The sequence below is a fragment of the Cylas formicarius genome, unplaced genomic scaffold (assembly GCF_029955315.1).
Source record: "Cylas formicarius isolate icCylForm1 unplaced genomic scaffold, icCylForm1.1 PGA_scaffold_9__14_contigs__length_23061073, whole genome shotgun sequence".
NCBI lineage: Eukaryota > Metazoa > Arthropoda > Insecta > Coleoptera > Brentidae > Cylas > Cylas formicarius.
This window is the reverse complement of record NW_026844365.1, coordinates 467,259-488,154: the sequence shown is the minus strand read 5'-3', so window position 1 is coordinate 488,154 and position 20,896 is coordinate 467,259. Positions and strand designations below refer to the sequence as shown.

General features: G+C 40.3%; 3 protein-coding genes across 3 annotated transcripts; 1 reads left to right on the top strand and 2 right to left on the bottom strand.

Annotated features, from left to right (window-relative positions):
* Positions 1-19: 19 nt before the first annotated feature.
* LOC132707298 (methyltransferase-like protein 22) lies at positions 20-20,187 on the bottom strand. The gene is made up of 6 exons (XM_060679091.1): positions 20,054-20,187; positions 1,015-1,199; positions 847-960; positions 608-793; positions 372-539; positions 20-315 (listed from the first exon to the last, which is right to left on the bottom strand). Exons 2-6 carry the CDS (start codon positions 1,100-1,102, stop codon positions 38-40), a joined length of 834 nt encoding a protein of 277 aa, XP_060535074.1. The 5' UTR covers positions 1,103-1,199; positions 20,054-20,187; the 3' UTR covers positions 20-37.
* On the top strand, positions 9,883-16,389 carry LOC132707295 (protein scabrous). The gene is made up of 3 exons (XM_060679088.1): positions 9,883-10,120; positions 12,748-13,099; positions 14,278-16,389. The coding sequence occupies exons 1-3, from the start codon at positions 9,903-9,905 to the stop codon at positions 15,517-15,519; spliced, it is 1,812 nt and encodes a 603-aa protein (XP_060535071.1). The 5' UTR covers positions 9,883-9,902; the 3' UTR covers positions 15,520-16,389.
* On the bottom strand, positions 18,464-19,991 carry LOC132707297 (UDP-sugar transporter UST74c). The gene has a single exon (XM_060679090.1). It carries the CDS (start codon positions 19,820-19,822, stop codon positions 18,833-18,835), a length of 990 nt encoding a protein of 329 aa, XP_060535073.1. The 5' UTR covers positions 19,823-19,991; the 3' UTR covers positions 18,464-18,832.
* Positions 20,188-20,896: the final 709 nt, after the last annotated feature.

Sequence of the window (20,896 nt, the reverse complement as noted above, 5' to 3'; positions counted from 1 at the left end):
TAAAACTCGCTAAGCGTTGAGTATTTTTATTATCAAATCAAAATTTCGACGATATCCGCCACAAGACCAGCTCCTTCACCCTGTCGTAGCGAAAATATTGCGGGAAATCTATTTCCACTTGCTCTGCGATGACGTTTTCCAACTTGTCGAGCCGACCTAGAAAATAATCGTAACAGGGCGCCACGCAATCGCGGTCGGCCACGGTAAAGACGTAACGCTTCTCCAAGGCAACGTACGCCCGACGTTTCGGCGGCACGGCGAGCAGCTTCCCCAGGGTTTCGACGAAAGCGTCCGTCAAGGTGTCGTCGTAGATCACTGAGGGACAAAATGTTATCGGTGGTCATGATATATAAATCGAAACGCGACATTACCGTCCGCGGCGACGATCGTGGACACTTTCGGCAACAGAGACGTTATTTTGGACGGCAAAATGGCCTCCTGGAAGTCGAGCTCAATCACTTCGACGGGCCGCGCGGTAAGGTGGTTGTTTCTCGCGCAGTTTGCCCGGATCACGTCGAAAATTTCGCCCCTGTTGACGTCTGCGAAAACCGGATAGTAGGCCATGCCAACCAAATAAATAAAACAGACGTCAGAGTTGGCGACGCACCTGTGCATATCACCGGTCGGAACATAGATGTCACTATGGTCGCGAGTCCCACTCCTCCCGCCAATTCCAGCACGTAATCGTCCTCCGGCAGGGAGGAGGAGTGACAAAGTAGCCAATCGGCTAGTAAAAGTGAGCCCCGCCACACTTGCAACCCGACCAAGTCTAGGTTGGTACTCTGGCTGTGTTCTGCGGGTAAAATGGCGGTTAGTAACTTGTAGCGACCTCTACCTCGTATCTACCCAAATCGATAAAGGTTTCGGTCGGTTTAGAGTGTTTCCTGGGCACCACCAGGTCGCCGTCCGAGTCGACGACGGACTCCGGGGGCAAAGAGAAGCGAAAACGAGACACCACGTCTGCAAAAAAAACACCACGGGATCGAGGCGAGCAAATATGACGGTTCGACTCACTTTTTTGGTTCACCGTCGGTCCGGCGTCGCATTTGTAGTCGTTTTCGGAGTACAGTTCCGACGAGATCTCGCACGATCCGTGCTCCATCGCGGTAGGCGACGAAACGATCTCGGTATTACGTCAATGTTCGCAGTTTTAAAAATAGACGTCTCGCGCGTTTTCTTCGACCGGTGCCTACGTAAATCTGGAAATAAAAAATCGAGTGAACGCTCCAACTTTGGTTTGGCAACTGCCTAAGAGAGTGCGCTAATTTTGTTTGTTAATTTTTTTGTAAAGTTTAGGTCACTGTCTAAGAGATGGCGCTTCAACATGTTACCATTGATTTATTTCCGGAATTGGTTAAAAAATGCAGCTGTTCTGATTTGCAGCAGCTCTGAGTTGCCGCATTGCGAAGAACGTTACTGTGAGAATATACAATCAAAAATGATAAAACGGAATTCTTCAAACTGAATCTTTATTACTAAAACATGTGCAATGTGCACCACCGCCACAGTTCTATCTTTCTTCTGTTCGTCTTAGTTTCTGGTCAAAACAAAAACACAACAAAAAGGCACAGAATACAAAATAGACATTGCTAACGTAACTCTAAGATATAAAATCATAATTTAACAAATACAATGAATAAATGACGTGAAACGCTTCATTCCACAATAGCTGGCTTACTCTGGTAATGGTTTCAATAGCCTTGTTGGCCCTTTAACGGGCTAACAAGACTGAAAAGCAACTAAATTTAAAAGGCTTAAAAGGAAGGAGAACTACCCAGTTAAGTCAGGCCGGAAGAGGCCACGTGATGTGATTTTGGCAATGGCAATTATTATTTTGTTAGGACGAACAAATAGTAAAATAGTTTAGTAACCGATATATACTCCAGTTTTCTTTAAATTATTTTACTGTTCAATTACGTTAATTAATAATGTGGATTAAACTTAGGTATTTAACTAAGAGCAATTTCCTGATTCGGGGTAAATATAGGTTCTAACGAAAGAAACCTTTTTAACGGACCAACAGATCGCTGCGGCTACCGTCCGACAGATGGCGCTTCGCCGATTTCGCCAGTCCGTTTCGGACAATAATTTTTCTCCGGTTGCCGTTCGGAGAACTTTCTTCTTGACGATTCTGAGACGGATACGCGTCGCACCAAATAAAACGTCGATATGGCGGCCACCTGCTGATGGGGCCGCGAGGCGCAGCTGTCCCGAAGGGAAACAGGCAATTAAAGAGTCGGCCTCCGCGTTGTTTTCGATCGTCGGTCGTTTTTTTTCCCATCCGCCCCGATAGAAAAGCCACCACCCCGCGACGAAACGTTAACGGGCGCAGTCGGTCGGATAATGGGGGCGGGTGGGGAAAAACAGGAGAAAACGTCGCGATCGCTCACCCGAGGTGACCTTTTTTTGTACGTCGTCGTCGCATTGTCCGAGCGTTGGTTTTGATGGACGCCGCGGTTGGCCGCCGCCGCTGTAGTTATTATTATTATTGAAGGGGGAGCTGCCTTTCAACGGAAAACGGACCCGGAAATGGTCGTTTCCTCCGGCGCTGCGGCGGCGGCGAACGAGTTCAGTTACTTTGAGGGGCGGTCGACGTTTATACAGGGTGAACGCGTAAACAAAAACCGTCTTCGCCTCCGCGCCGGAGGCGGTCGAAAATTGAGACTACGCCGCGACGATGATAATCTGCTCCGACATGTGTTTCGGAGACGGTTTCAGCTGCGCCGACAGCTGCAGAACGCGAGCGGTCTCGTACGGTGGACACGTGCCGCCAGTGGCCAGCGGCGTCTCGTCGAGGAGGGGTCAAATTTTCAAATAATAATAATACAAGTGATTTTATTACTGTAAAAAAATCTTAGTTAACTTTATTTTTCCATATCATTCCCAATTTGTTCAAAATTTCAAATAATAATAATAATAATAAAATCTTTATTGGACAATACATGGCGTCTTTTAAATCACAGTTTTTAATATCACGCGGTAAATTGTTAAAGAGTTCCAGCTTCGAAAAACGACCTTAAAAACATTCAGAGCGAATCGCGCTATTCCCTTAAAATACGATAAGAGAGCTTCAGCACTTAAGGATAAGATAGCTTCAGCGCTTATAAAATCGACTTTAAAGGGTGAAATATGTTCAAAAATAGAGGAAAGGTTTCGAAAAATGATCTTACAAAACATGCAGAGGGAAGTTTGTTATACATATAATACAAAGAAGCACTTTAGTGCTTATAAAATCGGGTTAAAAACGTCAAATTTGTTCAAAAATAACTTCAAAGAGTTCCAGCTTCGAAAAACGACCTTGAAAACATTGAGAGCGAATCGCGCTATTCGCTTGACATAAGATAGGAAAGACAGCTTCAGCACTTAAGGAGAAGATAGCTTCAGCACTTGTAAAATCGACATCAAATGGTAAAATTTGTTCAAAAATAGAGGTAAGGTTTCGAAATCTTACAAAACATGCTATACCAATAATACAAAAAAGCACTTCAGTATTTTTGCAATCGGCTTCAGAAGGTTAAATTTATTCAAAAATAACTTCAAAAAGTTGTGTCTTCGAACAACGACCTTTAAAACGTCCAGAGCGACTCCGGATTTTCCCATAACATGAGATTGGATTAAACAGCTCCAGCACTTATAAAATCGACGTCAAAGGGTCAAAGTTGTTTAAAAATAACTTCAAAGAGCTGCGGTTTCCAAAGAGTGATCTCGCAAAACATCCGGAGGTGCTATACCAATAATACCGAAAAGCACTTATAAAATTCGGCTTCAAAAGTTCAAATTCGTTCAAAAATAACTTCAAACAGGTTCAGCTTTGATAAAAGAGCTTACACTTGTGCCATTCCGATAATATAGGAAACAATAAGATAGCTTCGGAGCTAATAAAACCGGCTTCTAATTTAATAAAACGGACTTCTAGTATATAAAAACGACCTCGCGAGTCGGGGGACTAGAAAAATTAAAAAGGGGTTTTTAAGCTCGCGCAAAAGAGGGGGGCGGTACGCCGCTGCCGGAGCAGCCGCCGCATCGTATCTCCTCGTTGAAAATAAGTATCAGCTGTCGTCCCATTAGGCAATCTATACCTACCGAAACGACACTCGGGGAATTTTGGCGAAAGCAATCGTTCGGCAACGACGTGGCAACGTCGCGCACGCCAATTAATTTTTTAACGTCGCGGACGAAGAATTTAAATTAAAAAGAAGGGCGGTACGGCCGGAAGGTTTGCGAAACGCACCGCCAATTTCTCTTTTTCGACGGCGGCCATTTTCCACCGCGCGAGAATCGCGCCCGGAATGATCGAAAAACAATCCGGTCGTGGCAAATTTTTTGACACTTACTTATTCGATAACGAAGTGGAATCGCAGAATATACAGGGCGGTTCGAAATTGTTTTATATTTACGGGTCGAAAATAAGTTTTTTTTTTGTAAAAATTGAACTGAGGTGGCTTTTACTTGATGAAAATCCATTTAACAAAATAAATAAGAACTAAAATTTCAATTGTTTCGACAAAACCGAAAAATGACCTTAAAACCTTAATTAACGTTGTTGTGAGAATTTAAGCTTAATAATGGAGACGTATTTAAATCTAATTGATCGTTAAGCAATACATTTGAATGTCTCATTTTGTTAATCTCCATGGCTTCCAACAAATTTAATTTTCTACTTTGTGTGGCTGTATGTAAAATATCAAAATTGTCGTCAAAAATTTGTTTTTCTGTGTTTAAATGTGTAGCATAATTAGAATCTAGACTATTGTTTTTAAACGCTCTTTTATGTTCGTTAATGCGTTTCTTGAAGAATTATTTGTCCAATGTATATTTTAGGACAAGATCCGCATTTCAACCTGTAGACACCTGATTTTTGAGATTTTGGAAATTTCCTTTTATTGTTTTTTAAAAATTTTGCTATTGTTTTTCAATTTTTTTCACTAGGTTCTCCTATATATGTAAATGTTTTAAATTGTTGGTGTTCTGTATTAGGTTTCGGATAAATAGAGTTTACTGTTGTCTAGATTTTTTTTTTATCCATAATTTTATCGATAATGGACGGATTGTAGCCGTTGTTCAGCGCAATTTGTTTAATGATATTAAGTTTTTTGTTGTAATTTTCTGTTGAGAGTGGCGTATTAAGAAGTCTGTGTATAAAAGGGTGAAATGCAGCCATTTTATGTGTATAAGGCTGATTTCAGCTGTTATGTATGACTGTGTCCGTGTGTGAAGGTTTATGGTAAATGGAAAAATCTAATTTGTTTTGCGTTTTCCTAATAGTTAAGTCTAAAAAATTAATAGATTAATCTCGATAGTGAATTTTATACGATTATGTAATGCGTTAATGTAATTTAAAAAAGAATTCAATTGTCTGTCTGCTCCAACAAAGCAAGCAAAGACACCATCCACGTAGAAAACTTTTAAAGGATGTTCTAGGATGATATTTTTCAAATTATCCATAAAAATCTCGGCTAACAAAGGACTAAGTGGGTTTCCCATAATCAAATCTTCCTTAGAGATGCAAATATGTCCATTAAATTAAACATAATTTTGGTCTAAAGATACTATTAAGCAATCTAATAAATCTTGTAACTTGCTCCGTTTTCGAGACATGCGGTATCAAAATTTATTTAGAAAATCGATTTTTTATTAATCTTTATTTTAAGTAATTTAAATGAATTTATTTACTTCAGTGGAAGGTCTAAGTGAGATTTATAGACAAAATCACGGTACGCCGCCGCCATTTTGAAGATTTAACAACATTTTTGGACGAAGCGATCAAAGATGAAACTTCGTGAAGGATACAGTGTCGATGTCCAAAAAAGTTCCCAACACTTCTGATCACCTGGCATAAACGATTGCAAAAAAAATATGGGCAAAAAGGCATATATTTTTGTCATATATTCTTAATGCCCACAACATAGACTATTGGAATGTCTCGGTGTGGGACCCCGGGAATACTAATAAAATTAATAAAAATACTACAGCAAAAGACACAATAAATGAATTCAGAAATTATTTTAGTCAAAACCAGTACATAATTCCTTCACAGAGGGAAGTTTTTCCACGAGTTGAATGAAATCATTTTAATAACAAACATCACGAAAAAATTAATTACAAGAATAAAATATATTCGATAATTTTTGTTCCGAATTTTGTTAGTGACTGAGAAATAATTATCGCGAAATGTTTTTAATTATTCTTATACGAAATTTAATGCTCTACAGAAATGGTCTTTCGTGTTTCTTTTCTTTATTTTAAATGAACCCGTTGATAAATATGCAATTATGATCCTCAATTGCGAATAAAATAAAATTATAAAAGAAAATACAGTTAGAAATTTGATTCCCAAACAAATTGTAAAAAATATTTTAAAAACTGTAATTTTATCAAAATCAACTGCGTGAATGCTGTGAAAACTCACCAATTTAATGAATATAAGCACCCATTGGGATGCCAATGCAAATATTTTCAAAATGGTTTGTATAAGAATAATTGAAAACATTTTTCTTTAAATTCTTCGATCTTTTTCCTCGAATATCTTTGATTTATCAAAAATGTATATTTTTGTAGAGGCTCCAATTTCCTATAAAAAATATCAATAAAATTGGCTTAAAGATATGATTATAATCTACCCATTAATCATACGCGGTAAGTACTTTCTAGAGGTAACTAGCAATTAGTTTTTGCGTGTCAGATCCTAAAAAAAATTAACGTTTTTCTTCACCCATCTTAATACACAGTTTCTAGATGCAGAACTTGACTGTCAATTAAGGTGTTAATTTATGTACATAAAAATAAACACAATTTTCAAACAAGATCTGATATTCATTCTTACTCAACAAGTAAAAACACCTTCCAGTAAAAAAAAATACATGAATAACATGAATAATATGAATAAAAATAAAAAAAAAGTGTATTCCATAACACAATTTGGCTCTCTGTTTGTTGGTCTTTTTCAAGAAAAATTTTGTATTTATTCCAAATAATATTTTTTATGTTTTTCAATTTTAAAAATATTTAGACATATTGCGATTGTTTTCCTTAGTTATATTGGTATTAGTAAATAAATATCTATTCTACTCTACTCCGAAGGTATATGTAAAAACAACGAAATTTGCTGATATTTACTATTCTTATATCTTATATCGATGACCGATTTTAAGTAAGACGAAATCATCATCAAATTGAAATACATAAACTTCAATTTTTGAAATTCCGGTTCCATTTTGTATTTTGCATAAAATTTGCATCAGTTTTTGGCTAAAATTTCGGCAAAACCTCATTTGGGTAGGCTTGCTTTTTTAATAGAATGTTTTTTTCCTAATAAAATCGGTGTTTTTTTAAATAAATCAGTTTTGGCTTTCCCAGCCGACTCTGCTATTATTACGCTACCGCCCCGGCGCCCGCCCCCTCGCCCCTCCGACCGTAGTAATTCATCAACCCCGTCCTCGTTTTTCTCCAATATCTCCGGCGCGTCTATTGTTATTCGAAAACACAAAGGAAACCGTCTCCGTGACGCACGCGACGATGTGGTCCTTCGAGCCGGATCCGATTTCGGACACAGCGAACGGTAACGAGACGTTGGAACGGGATAAAGGGGGCCCCCGGGCCCGCCCGATCCGAGTTCTGGGGATTTTTACGCGCGAGCGGTGCGTATCGGCCGAATTCCGACTGCGGAGGGACGAAAATTTACCTGTCGGTCGAAACATCTGCCGCTCGTGTGTGCGTGCATTGAAAAGAAACGCGGGCGGCCATGATCGGACTCGCGTTCCATCGGTTTTAAGTGTGTCAGGCGTCCGGAGTGACAAAAGGATCGTGGTTCTGCCAAAAGAACGGAAAGGATTGCGGGAGAAAGACTAACTTAGCACACACCCCTTCGTACGCCCGACATATTAATATATTCCTGTGAAAATATATACAATTTGATACCGTTTCCATTTTATGACATATATACACAATTCTAATATACATATAACCTAATAAATACACACATAAGCAAGAAAAAATCATTTTTTATCTCTAAAATTGTGAAGTTTCCGTTTCGAATCAAAAAGTCTTGGATGAAATCGACTTGAAGTCAACTATAAACTGTTTTCCCTCTATTTGTCATGCAAAATTTCTTATTACTCCAGCAAATCGAATGTCGTTCGAGTAGATCCCATAGAAAGCCACTCGACTTACATAAAATCGATTTTAACTTATATCGATAACGATTTTTCTTAAATCGCTGTCAATCTTCGTTTCCTTTGTCTACAAGACTTGACTCGCCTTATCGTAACGTTTGTTTGGTAGATTAAACTCCACGCATTTTAGTGTTTATAAAAATAGACTTCAACGTACAAAACATCTCCAAAATCGCCTTCCATTTGTATAAACACGGCTTCCAATTTTTCACATACCGCCGTAACATGAATTTCATCTATTGCGTCAAGCACATCAACTTACATCTACTAGGCTTTTTATAAAATAGACTTCAACTTTTAAATTGGCTTCAATTTTTAAAATTCTCCCACCGTAACACCGAATTCTCTGGCTTTCATTTTTCTCATTCTCCCGAACTGCTCTCCCATGTCACGATCATTGCGTCGTTGGTTGTTATAAAAACTAACTTCAACGTATATCACTACGATTCAATATAGGGAGGATGATCTATCTGTTGGAACCCACACTCTAAAATGCCAGCATGTGCAACACCAGCAGTATGGACAGGTGCATCGTGCAAAGGACGCACGCCTCTGGTCAGTTTTCCTCGACGTTTTACATGTATGCAGTCTCGCAATTTATTTAATAATGTTGCGTAATATTTACCATTGACAGTGGTATTAGTTTCTTTAAAATCTATCAAAAGAATTCCCAATCCCAAAAGATCGTGGCCATCACCTTTTTTATTGACTGGCAGACTCTGAATTTTCTTGGAGGTGCTTCACCCTTACGACGCCACTTCAACTTTTATAAAATCAACTTCAACGTATCTAAATTCTTCAAAATCGGGTCGCATTTCCACGCTTCACCTAATATCGATTGTACTGGTTGTTATAAAACGGACTTCAACTCATATCGACTTAGATTTTTTATAAAATCGGCGTCAATTTTTGATTCCTCTTGCTACGCCCCATAGAACTTATATTTCTAGTCTTGCGTAGAACAAACGAAAAAATAATCCGCTTTTATAAAGTCGACTTCAACACGTGTAAATTCTCCAATATCGGCTTCCATTTCCGTAAAAACGGCTTCGCCTAACATCGAAGTTTATCTCTAGTGTTACGTGCATCGTACCGGGTTGTTATAAAACAGACTTCAACTTATATAGACTGCGATTTTGTATAAAATTGGCTTCAATTTTTGATTCCTCTTGCTAGGCCCCACAGAACTTATATTTCTAGGCTCGCGTAGAACAAACGGAAAAACCTTCCGCTTTTATAAAATCGACTTCAACAAGTCTCCAATATCCGGTCCCATTGCTATAAAAACGTCTTCGCCTTATATTGAAATTTATGTCTCGTGTTGCGTGCATTGTTATAAAACCGACTTCAATTCATATAGATTAGGATTTTTATAAAATCGGCTTCAATTTGGGAATCATCTTGCAACACTCCATAGAAAGTGTATTTCCTGCCTACTGCCTCATCGAACGTCTATTTTTTATAGAGCAAACTCCACGAAACGACATTAAATTTTTATAAAATATTATGAAACCAACTTCAGATAATAAAATCGGCTTCAAATTTTCGAAAAACGCGCCGCGCCGTTTTCGGATCATCGAACCCCGGACTAAACCACCCCGTGCGGGACGCGCCACCTGCGCCAAACACCTGCGCGCAGGCGCACGAAGCCCCTCGCGTTCGTATAAAACCGTTTTGGGGCCTGACGCGTATCGCCAGTGCGTCCGACGTTTCGAGAACGCGAGATCAAAGATGCGCCTTCTAGCGATATTGGTGGCGTGCGCGAGTCTGAACGCTGTCCGTGTACAGGGCGTTCCGAAAGATGACGAACTGATAGTGTTGAGTAAGCAGGTGAAAGCGCTAGTCGAGCGCCGCACCGAAGACCTGCGGAACATCGAGGAGAACGTGAGGAAGATCGTCTTCAAAGGGCCCGAGGTCGAGGAGCTGCGGGACCAGGTGAACAGTCTGAGGTAGGCTTTTTTTGGGACTCGGGGGACGGGGCAAAGTGGCAAATCGGAGGAGAGGCTGAATTCGTTTAGAAATTAATAAGAACTCAAAAATTTAACGGCCGTTAAGTCAAAAAGTCATTTGAAAATTGCGAATAAAAAATATCCAATTTTCCGGACAATGTGAATATTTACACTCGTTTACATTAGGAGTCATTAGCGCGTATCGTTTGCCAAAATTTATTGAATAATATATAATGTATACAGGGTGTCCAAATGAAAAAAAAACATTTTTTTTCCTGACAATGTGAATATTTAGACTCATTTACACGAGGAAAATCAGTAGCGTATCATTTTCCAAAATTTATCGATTATATAAAATATACAAGGTGTCCAAATACTGTGTCAAAGTAATAGAAAAAATCATTTTTTTCTCGAGAATTAAACTCGTTTGAACTAGGAAAGTTGGTAGCGAATCGTTTTCAAAAATTTATTGATTAACATACAATATATACAGGGTGTCCAAATAGTGTGTCAAAGTAATAAAAAAAATCCTGACAATGTTTTCCAAAATTTATTAATTAATATATAATATTTATACAAGGTGTCAAAATAGTTAAAGTAATTAAAAAAGTCATTTTTTTCCCGATAATGAGACAATTTAGACTAGTTTAAACTAAAAAAGCCAGTAGCGTATCGTTTTCCAAAATTTATTGATTGATATATAATATATACAGGGTGTCCAAATAGTGTTTCAAAGTAATTTAAAAAATCAATTTATTCTCGACAATGTGACAATTTAGACTCGTTTAAACTAAAAAAGTCAGGAGCGTATCGTTTTCCAAAATTTATTGATTAATATATAATATATAATAATATACAGGGTGTCCAGATAGTTTGCAAAAGTAATAAAAAAAATCTTTTTTCCCCCCCGAAAATGTGAATATTTAGACTCGTCCACACTAAGAAAATCAGTAGCGTATTGTTTTCCAAAATGTATTGATTAGTATATAATATATACAGCGTGTCCAAATAGTGCGCAAAAGTAATTAAAAAAGTCTTTTTCCTTTCCCGAAAAAGTAATTTAAAAAATCTTTTTTTTTCCGACAATGTGACAATTTAGACTCATTTAAACTAAAAAAAGTCAGTGGCGTATCGTTTTCCAGAATTTATTGATTAATATATAATATATACAGGGTGTCCAAATAGTTTTAATAGTAATTTAAAAAATCATTATTTCCAGTCAATGTGATATTTTGAATCGTTTAAACTAAAAAACTCAGTAGCGTATTGTTTTCCAAAAATTATTGATTAATATATAATATATACAGGGTGTCCAAATAGTGTGTTAAAATAATGTGATATTTAGATTCGTTTACACCAGGAAAGTCAGGAGCGTATTATTTTCCAAAATTTATTGATTAATATATAAAATATACAACGTGTCCAAATAAAATGTCGAAATAATTAAAAAAAAACAATTCTGTCTTTCTTGAAGCAAAAATATTACTGAACTATAAAATAATGTTTTTTGAGGTCGCGTCTTTCAGTGCAAATCTCTGTTTATCATGTGTTTATGATTATTATTATTATTATTATTATCGAAGTCGGTGGGAGACATTTCGTGCAATAAATTAACTTAATTAAACAATTCTTTTTTGTTTTGCAGTTTCGTTCATAGTTTTAATGCGTTTTTTTTTCTGAAAGTATCGGCAATATTAATATTGCATTTTTAATATTATCCCCGGCGTAAAATACTGTTTAAATCGTTTTCCCAAAGTTGCGCAGTTCATAATTTTATTTTGGTTTAAATCTCGGAGTTAATTATTAGTTATTATCTGGAAAAAATTTACTTAATTCTCTGTAGACTTCTCACGTTCAGGTAATATTTATTGTGTCTTTTGTGATATTGTTAGATACATACAATATAAGTGTAATTTCCCACATATTTACGAAGGTGCCGGTATATTTATCTCATATATATCAACATTTTTCTTTGACACTCTATTTGGACACCCTGTATATAACGATTCAAAGTTTAAAGTTACAGGGGGACTATACTTAAAGCACGCAAAAAAATCTATATCGAATGCACTTTTCATCTTTCCGACGTTTCATAGGATACCCGAGATACTAGGGGTGCCACAAACCTTCAAATGTCCAAAATCACCCTGTATTTTAAGAACCTAGCAAGTCGTGAAAATGTTGTGAACGCCCTCTTTTGTTTCACAGAAAACTACCAAAGGTTCGCGAAAACGCTCTTGCTGAGATAGCGTATAGTTATAGTATTCGGCTTTATTATCCCTTAGAATGTTCCGATATCCGTTCTGATCGTGGATCGTTTAGATAATAACGTAAATTATTCGCCAAAATCAAATTAATGCCCGTTTAAAATTAAATGGAAACTGGAAAAGCGTGGAAAAACGAAAACGATTTTCCGCCCGACTGACCCCCCCGCTTCCACCCGCGGGGGTAAATGGCTTCCGATTTGCATTCGCCAAAAAGTATTAAGGTGTGTGCGTGGGTAAATATCATCTGTCGCCCCCCGCAAGTATCCAGTTACATGGGGGGGGGAGGGGGGGCACCGAAATTGAATACCGCGCCCCATAATGTCCAATTTGCCGGTTGGTTGACCTAATCGTTTCCCGCAGGTTGGAGATCGACCAGTTGCGTTCTGGCTCGGCTCCCCAGGTCCCAACACAAACGACAAACGAGAAGCTGACCACCAAATGGCTGTCGGACGCGGTGGCGGAACTCAAGACGGAAGTGGCCGAGTTCCAGGCGTCCCTTAACTCGTCCGCCATCTTGGAAAACCGCGAGCGGGTCGACGCGCGTCTCGTTCTCTTCGAGACCGACGTTTCGACGCTGAACCGCGAACTTCAGGCGGTACGCAGACAAAACGCCAAGTACCAAGCGGACCTGCTGACGATGAGGGAGGAGTTCGCCGCCCTCAGGGCCGAATGGAAGAAGATGGCGGCCGAAAACGGCGACATGAGAAACGAGGTGAGCCCCAATAAACTAGCGGTTCTATAGCGTCCTAAGTCTTCGGTTCCCAGTTTCCATTCCTTTGGATCTTCCCAGTCTCCTGGTTGTAGAATCCTTTCTGACATGGCTCGGCGCATTCCGTTTAGCCACGTGATCTTAGGTCTTCCCTTTTTCCTTCTTCCTGTGGATGTCCATTTTAGAATTTGCTTTCGTAATCTTTCTTCACCCATTCTCTCTACGTGGCCGTACCATATAAATTGTAGTTGCGAGTCCATGATTGCCCTTATTCGTTGGTTGTTTACTCGATCCATCGTTGACTTGTCGGCTGCTCTGCGCCAGAAGTCTTCTTTCCAAGGCTTTGTTTAGTTGCCATGTTTCGTAGTCACAAAGGACTATGCTTTTAAATATAGCATCGTATATAAGTTTAAATTAATAAAGTTTAAGTTAAGTTTAATAAAGTTGAGACATCCCTTGACTCTTTTCCCCTTCACTATTCGGTCTCCTATTTCTTTTCTTGTTCGTCCACTCTTATCCATCTTAATTCCATGCGTTTCTCCATTTTCTTAAGGCCTTTGGAGACTTGAAATTTTTGCGATATGTTCATTCCTATCTGAATTCGAGATGTGGCTTGTCCATAGATCTGTATGTAATCCAAGCAAAATAGATAAAAGTAAGTCAAAACTTGGGCAAAATTCACATAGAGCTGAAAATTGACAGAGACGTTAAATATATCATTCGATTCGACTTGATAATTTATTATTATCATATTTAATATTTTGTATGTTGATAATGATACTATGTAGAAATGTTATGAAAAAGAACGTAATGAATTGTGACTTCGTACTATTTTAAAAAGATTAAAAACATACTTATATCTCTCTAGGACGGTCCTGGTTTTGGACTAATAAACATTAGGTAAAGTTAATCACGGGGTCCGTTGTAAAAGCACTATATATTTGGTCCAAGTATACTATGACGTTAATATGGTGCTTGTGGTAAAAATATTTCAGGGAGACACTTTTTAAGCCTTTCCTTCGAATTTTAAATATATGCAAGGACCCAATTAATTAATTAATTAATTGGACGGCCTGTATATAACGACGACCCAAATCCGAGCAGTGTGTCGGCACGTCGGGACAGGTGGTCGGCCGAGACGACCACCTGCCTCCTTTCTACCCGCATGTCCTTCGTTTCAGATCCGCGCCTTGCGATCCGAGCGACGACCCCTCGCGCCGCCCGTGGACGACGCCCCCCCGCGCGGCCGGCACCACAAAACGGTACGCCGTCACCTGCAGTACCTGGACAAGAGCGCCAGGACCCTGCACAAGGAAAACTACGCTCTCAAGTCGCGCGTGGACCGCCTGGAGCAGACGGTGCCTCTCGCTAACCTCACCGCGCAGAAAATCGACGTGGACAAGCTGCGCAGTTCGATGCTCGAACTCCTCGAGAACGTCGAACTGGTCGAGACCAAATTGGACCGCACGGTTCCGGAATTTCGCAAGGAAATCTCCAAGGTGGAGGTGCAGGTGGCGCAAGCGGCTGCGGACGTCGCCGCCGGCGCCGAGGAGCGACGCAACGTCCGGGAGTCGCTCAAAGCGATCGGATTCTCCGTCTCGGAGCTGCAGGTCAAAACCTCGGCGGACAGGGAGGAGCTGCGTCGCGTCGCCGATCACCTGGTGGCGTTGGAGAAGGCGACCGCGACGCAGCACTCTCGCCTCCACGACCACATCCTCAAGGAGGAGTCCGAGCTGGACGCCGGGAACGCGACCAAGAGCACCGTCAGGCTGGTGGAGGAGTTGAGATCTTTCGAGAGCGAGTACAAGAGCATCGTCAACAAGCTGCCGAGGGACTGCGGATCGGTCGAGGGCCCGTCGGGGGTGTACCTGATCGCGCCGGGCGACGCGGAACCCATCTTGGCGCGTTGCGACTCCGGCTGGACCACCGTGCAGAAGAGGTACGACGGTACCGTCAGTTTTAACCGCGACTGGAACGACTACGGTACCGGGTTCGGGTCGGCGACGGGCGAACACTGGCTGGGCAACAGGAACCTGCACCGTCTCACCGTCGACAACTGCTCCGCGCTCCAGGTGAACATGAAAGACATCTACGGTGGGTACTGGCAGGCGACGTACTCCGACTTTCGGGTGGCCGGCTACGAGGACGGTTACAGGATCGCCGTGGGCGGCTACGCGGGGAACGCGAGCGACGCGATGGACTACCAGAACCGGATGGAGTTCTCGACGGTGGACAACGACCGCGACATCTCCAACACGCACTGCGCGAGCAACTACGAAGGCGGATGGTGGTACTCGCATTGTCAACACGCGAATCTCAACGGCAGGTACAACCTGGGGCTGACGTGGTTCGACTCGGCGCGCAACGAGTGGATAGCGGTCGCGGAGAGCGAGATGCGAGTGCGACGCAAGGACGCGTGTTGACGTATACCTGGGGGTCGTCCTCGTGCTACCGTCCAAAGAGTGATGGAGGGGGGTCGCGTTTCAAGCCAGTCACGAGCCAAAGATTTAGCCTAGGTTTAGTTTAGGAGTTGCTGTACGTCGCCCGGTTATTTATTTGCTAGGGGTAGATCGCGCGTGAAATCTGGTCCACCCTCTCAGTTTTGTGATTAAACGGCTATTGCCAATGTTGCACCCAAACCAATTTTGAGAAATATCGGAAATCGAAAACTCCTTTTTTTAAATAATCATCGAAATTCCTAACTAAATGTATATTTCAACGTGTCAGTTTCTTTGAACAAAATCAATTCAAAGAAAATAGATTTTTTGTTTAAATCTACAATACAGTCGTCTTGAGATTATTAGACGTAAGATAAGGTCATAAAAAATATGTGGCTTCCATTAAAAAAAATATATATATATTTCCGATATTTTTTTCCAAATAATCATTGAAATTCCTAGCTAAATGTGTTAAACGTGTCCATTTCCATGAATAAAATTACTTATTTAAAATTGAAGGAAAAGAGAAAAATTGAAAAAAAATATACACAATTTGTAATTATTCATCTAATGCTGAATACTGATAATATACAGATAATATAAAACATTTATGGATGTGTGAAATCTGGTGCACCATGTCTGTGAAATAATTTCACTTGGCATTTTTCAAGTTATAATTGAAATTTATAAAATTCACATTCGCACAACGCTAATTGTCGATAATACGTTTTCCTACTTTTTCAAAAGAGGTTTTAAGCATTTAAAAAAAAATTGCTTTAGTAATTTTTTATTATTTAATATACAAATTATTTTTCCAAATGGAAATGTCAAATCTGATATACCATCTTAGTGAAATTCGTGAAATCTGTGAAATTTTTCAATATATAAAGCGGAAGATAAAGTCATAAACATTGAATTTTTATTTAAATTCTAAAACATAATTGCCATGTCCGTTTTGAAAATCTATGGATTTTATAAAATTAATATTTATTTATTTAACGCTGAATACCCATAATATCATTTCACACTTTTAAGCGTATTTTTTATTATGAATAATATAACAGATAACAAAAAAAATTATTTCTCAAAATGGATAAAATCCGTAAAATCTATGAAACCCAAACTGCGAAATCTGGTGTACTATCCCTGTGAAATTCGTGAAATCATCAAATTTTGTGATTAGATGAGTATTTCCAAGGTCTTGGTTGCAGTGGGTTGGCCTTAGTTGCGCCCTACCCAATTTAGAGAAATATTGGAAAATGAGAAAATTCACTTGCTATTTTTTAAGTTTTTTCAATTTGAGAAAAAATATTTGCGATGTTTTTTTTTTAATAATTGTCGAAATTTCTAACTAAATGTATTGAACGTGCCCGTTTTTAAAAATAAAATTACTTAATTAAATTTGAAGGAAAAGAGAAAAAATAAATAAAAATATAATTGACTTGATATTTAGAAAATTTATATTTTTATTTATACGTATTTATTTCCTTTAGTAATTTTTTAAAGTTGATTAAAGAATCATTTAGAAATCTGTGAAATCTAAAATCCGTAAAAGATGTGAAATTTTATGATTAGTGAAATCCGGTGTACCAACTTTCGGTGGTGATTTGCCCCTCGTTTAATTCTAGACGTTTTAAAACACGTAGTGCCCCGAAACAAACGCCCGTGGGGAAGGACCCTGGAGTAAAATAAAATAAAGTATAATAAAAAAAAATAATTAAAAATATTTGATACAGCCGGTACGTTACACTTTACCGAGCTCGCAGGAAGCGTGACGCGGTGTTGCCACTTCGTAGACTCCTCGGGCCTCCCTAACGGGTGTGTAGTGTATATATACATATAGCGATATATTTATATTTTCCACTTTTGTACATATTATATACGGCGAGTTCCCGCATTTATAAATAAAATTATTCGACTGCGCGTGTTGTATTCTTTCTCAAAAAAAAAAACTTTTCATTTTAGCGCGAAGCTCCGCGTCCCTCAAACAATATACAGGGTGTTTCAAGATAAATGCGAAAAGTAAAATGAACGGTTGGTTATCATATAAACCCTGGGTCAAAAAATATTTGTATTTTTTTTTATCGTAAAAAAGAAAATATTACGGAAGTATTGCTATTAAAAGACATTATAATTGAATTAAAAAATACCTTCTTTATTTAAAAATAAACAAACAAAATTTGTTAGATAAACAAATCTAGTTTTATTTGACATTTAAAAAAATATTATGTAATCATTTAATTATTCATTAATAAGGGTTTTAATTATGAATGGTGAATAACACTAATGAAAAAATGGCAGATATGCATTTAATGTACGCGCGAATATTCAAGAAATTCCTTGGAAGCTTGTCCTGTTTCAGAAATGTTTATTAATACATTATTTTTAAAATGTAATTTTTTGGAAGATAATTGATAAATGTTCTCAGTAGATACCGCTAAAATACCTTTCAGTACAATATATGCAACATGGAATGCATGTGCGGTCTAACTAGCTGGGGTTAAATCTTAAACAGTATATTCAACAACCAATTAGAACTATAACTATATGAAAACATTACTACATTTTATTTTGAACAAATAATCGCTTCTGTTTTGAAACACTCTGTATAAGCAGGTACAGAATAGAACGCGAGCCAGTTTCAGTCAAGCTCTGAAGAAGGCAATAGGATTATTGGCGAAACGTTAGCAAGTTCGATGCATCAACAACCGACACAGTAGGAATCCACAATACTCGTAAAAGTAACAAAAAAGAAAAGAAACTTCGTGCTAAACTTTGGCTACTGCGATTGTTCTTATATAGCATCTAGCACCTCAAAGCAATTTCAATGCAGGTTAATTTACTCGCCAATTTACATAAAAAAATACATGTAGAAGTTGTATCGTACCTACATGGCTTGAAGACGGCCGTCGTCGCCCGAAAATTGAAAAATAAAACCACTCGCGTTTCGATGTTTTTTTTTTTTATTGAATCACAGGCACATTCGACTGGGACAGACAACTAAATATATATATAAATATTGCACTTTCGACGTGAAACACACAGCTTTTTCGAATAAACTGGCACTGTAAACGCCGCTAAAAACACTCGGCACGGTATATTTACGTAGTATGTACAAAGTATGGCACGGCCTTTAGGAAAATACGGTGGGCGGCACCACTTTTTCTCGTTACCGCGTTACCTTTGGGCAAACGACGCGAGTATCCGTTAAAATTTCCTAAATGTCACTCACTTCACACCACAGTTACTAGATTGGTAGCGTCCGACGTTTGAGCACGGCCGACTACAATATTTTGTACTATACGACGGTGGTCGGTTTGTCGCTGCTGAGCGGCGCGTAGGTGGCGCCAGCGTCTTTCACCTTAAACGTAACGTAAGTGTACACCAGACTGCCGACGACGCTGATGTTGAGCCCGACAAAGTTGAACCACGAGAATATGTAATCGCCTCCGATCACCATCCCCAAATACGTCACGCAGATATTCTTAAGGCACCCGATTATGGTGGTGGTGAGTGCCGAATTGTACATCGTGCACAGTATTACGCTGTAGGACAGCACGAAACCCATCACGCAACTGAGCAGGAACTGGCCTAGGAACAGGGGCTCGAGCCAGTCGCCGAAGTGGTACGCCGCCTCCAGGTCGCCGGTGTAAAAGGCCAGGAACAACCCGGGTACCAGCATGAACAGCGAGTTGTAAAACATCAGGCCGTACTTGCCGAGTTCCTTCGACTCGAGCTTCTTCTTCATGTAAACCCCATTGGTGGCGGTGAAGAAATCGTTCAGCAGCACGAACACGTAACCTTGGAGGTTAAAGGCGAGGTCGTTGCAAGCGGCCAGCACGGCACCGAACACCATCATGTAGACGCTAAACTGTACGCTGACGCTTGGTCTCACTCCGAGAATGTACAGCTCCAGAATCATCGTCATCAGTATGGAGAAGCGTCTCAGGGCGGTAAACATGGGCAAGCTTAGCTCTTTGGTGCCGCCGAGTCCGAAAATCATGTTGCCGACGAATATGAGCGGCAACGGGAATATCTTGCCGAAGGTGCCGAGCTCGAAGCCAGGGAACGACACTATCTTTAGCTTTTTCGCTGCGAAGAGCACCAGGATCGTCGCCACCATTTGCCCGATGCCCAACACTTGAAACGACGGGAACCCGTAACTGGTCAGCACCGTTTTATTCACCACCGTTATCATGAAAGACGCGACCGCGTAAAACAGCGCGGATAATATCTTCCGCACGAAGACGCTGTGCTCGTTCAGCTCTTCCTGCTGCGTCCTCGACATGGTTAAACGTTTTCAGCGACTAAAACTCATCGCGATCGCCACGTAACCGTCGTGGCATCTTTAAGGTATTAACGTTGCTTGAACAAGGATTATTATTTAAACGTTGCATCGGTTTTGTTGAGATTACGTCAAATTTATTATAGGTTGTGTGGTCGGACGGGGCACGTTGGCGCTATCTAGGAGCCGAAGGCCGCACACGAATTTTAATTAAAACCGATTTTAAACACTTACCATTTACTTAACGTGGCGACGTCAAAACGGCGGAATCTTCCATTAAATCCGTCGACACACGCGTCCTACGCAACGTGCGCGAAACGCATTTAAAATACCCGAAAGCGAAACCTAACCCGACCGCGTCACACGCCATTCTGGCCCAGCTTGCGCGACCTTCACCTCGTCGCAACTAGAGGGCGCACAGAACAGCATGAAAGTAACCTTATGCCAGCGGTTTTTCTTATAAAATTCATCCGTGTCTGGACAGAAACAACGAAGCTCGCGGCGTGCAGATGGCGCTAGTACAACACGTGGGCGATGCAATGATACTCTTAATTATGAAACGTTTAAATCGCAAGGCATTTTAATTAACGCAATTTGCGCTCGAGTTCGTCCCCGATCTCGTTGAAATATGCGCCTTCGGGCGCAGCCTACCATTATGTTCGCCTCGCAATAAAGCGGTGAGCGAAATAGAGACGCGGCGGGCATAAAAATATATCAAACGGGGGCGAGACGCGGCAAAAATTCTAAACAGCCGCGTTGTTCCTCGCGGCCATTCTTTACGGGAGAATAACATCTCTAGGAAGCATTACGGCACACAACGCGGGCATCTTGAAAAATTATTCGGTGGCGGGCAGTGGCGGCGCCCGCGAATTTTCGCCGCGCCGCTTGCGAGCCGGGCCGAAACGTGACGTCACGGGCGGGGACTATCAGCACGGTCGGAGGACGCCGCTGCCCGTAGCGATAGCGTTCCGAAAATAACTGCGCGCTCACGTGCCCCCCCGGCGAGCCCCAGGGGGCCCCTAACACGGCAGCGCAGTCTTATACTGCCGCCGCCCGCCCCCCTAGCAAGTATAATAA

Excerpts from the sequence above, each read along its gene's own strand:
- LOC132707298 (XM_060679091.1), bottom strand. The coding sequence starts at position 1,102 with ATGGAGCACGGATCGTGCGAGATCTCGTCGGAACTGTACTCCGAAAAC. Across the intron at positions 961-1,014 it reads ACCGACGGTGAACCAAAAAA|ACGTGGTGTCTCGTTTTCGC; the intron begins GTGAGTCGAACC and ends TTTTTTTTGCAG. Across the intron at positions 540-607 it reads CCGACCGGTGATATGCACAG|ACGTCAACAGGGGCGAAATT; the intron begins GTGCGTCGCCAA and ends CGGTTTTCGCAG.
- LOC132707295 (XM_060679088.1), top strand. The coding sequence starts at position 9,903 with ATGCGCCTTCTAGCGATATTGGTGGCGTGCGCGAGTCTGAACGCTGTC. Across the intron at positions 10,121-12,747 it reads GACCAGGTGAACAGTCTGAG|GTTGGAGATCGACCAGTTGC; the intron begins GTAGGCTTTTTT and ends CGTTTCCCGCAG. Across the intron at positions 13,100-14,277 it reads ACGGCGACATGAGAAACGAG|ATCCGCGCCTTGCGATCCGA; the intron begins GTGAGCCCCAAT and ends CCTTCGTTTCAG.
- LOC132707297 (XM_060679090.1), bottom strand. The coding sequence starts at position 19,822 with ATGTCGAGGACGCAGCAGGAAGAGCTGAACGAGCACAGCGTCTTCGTG.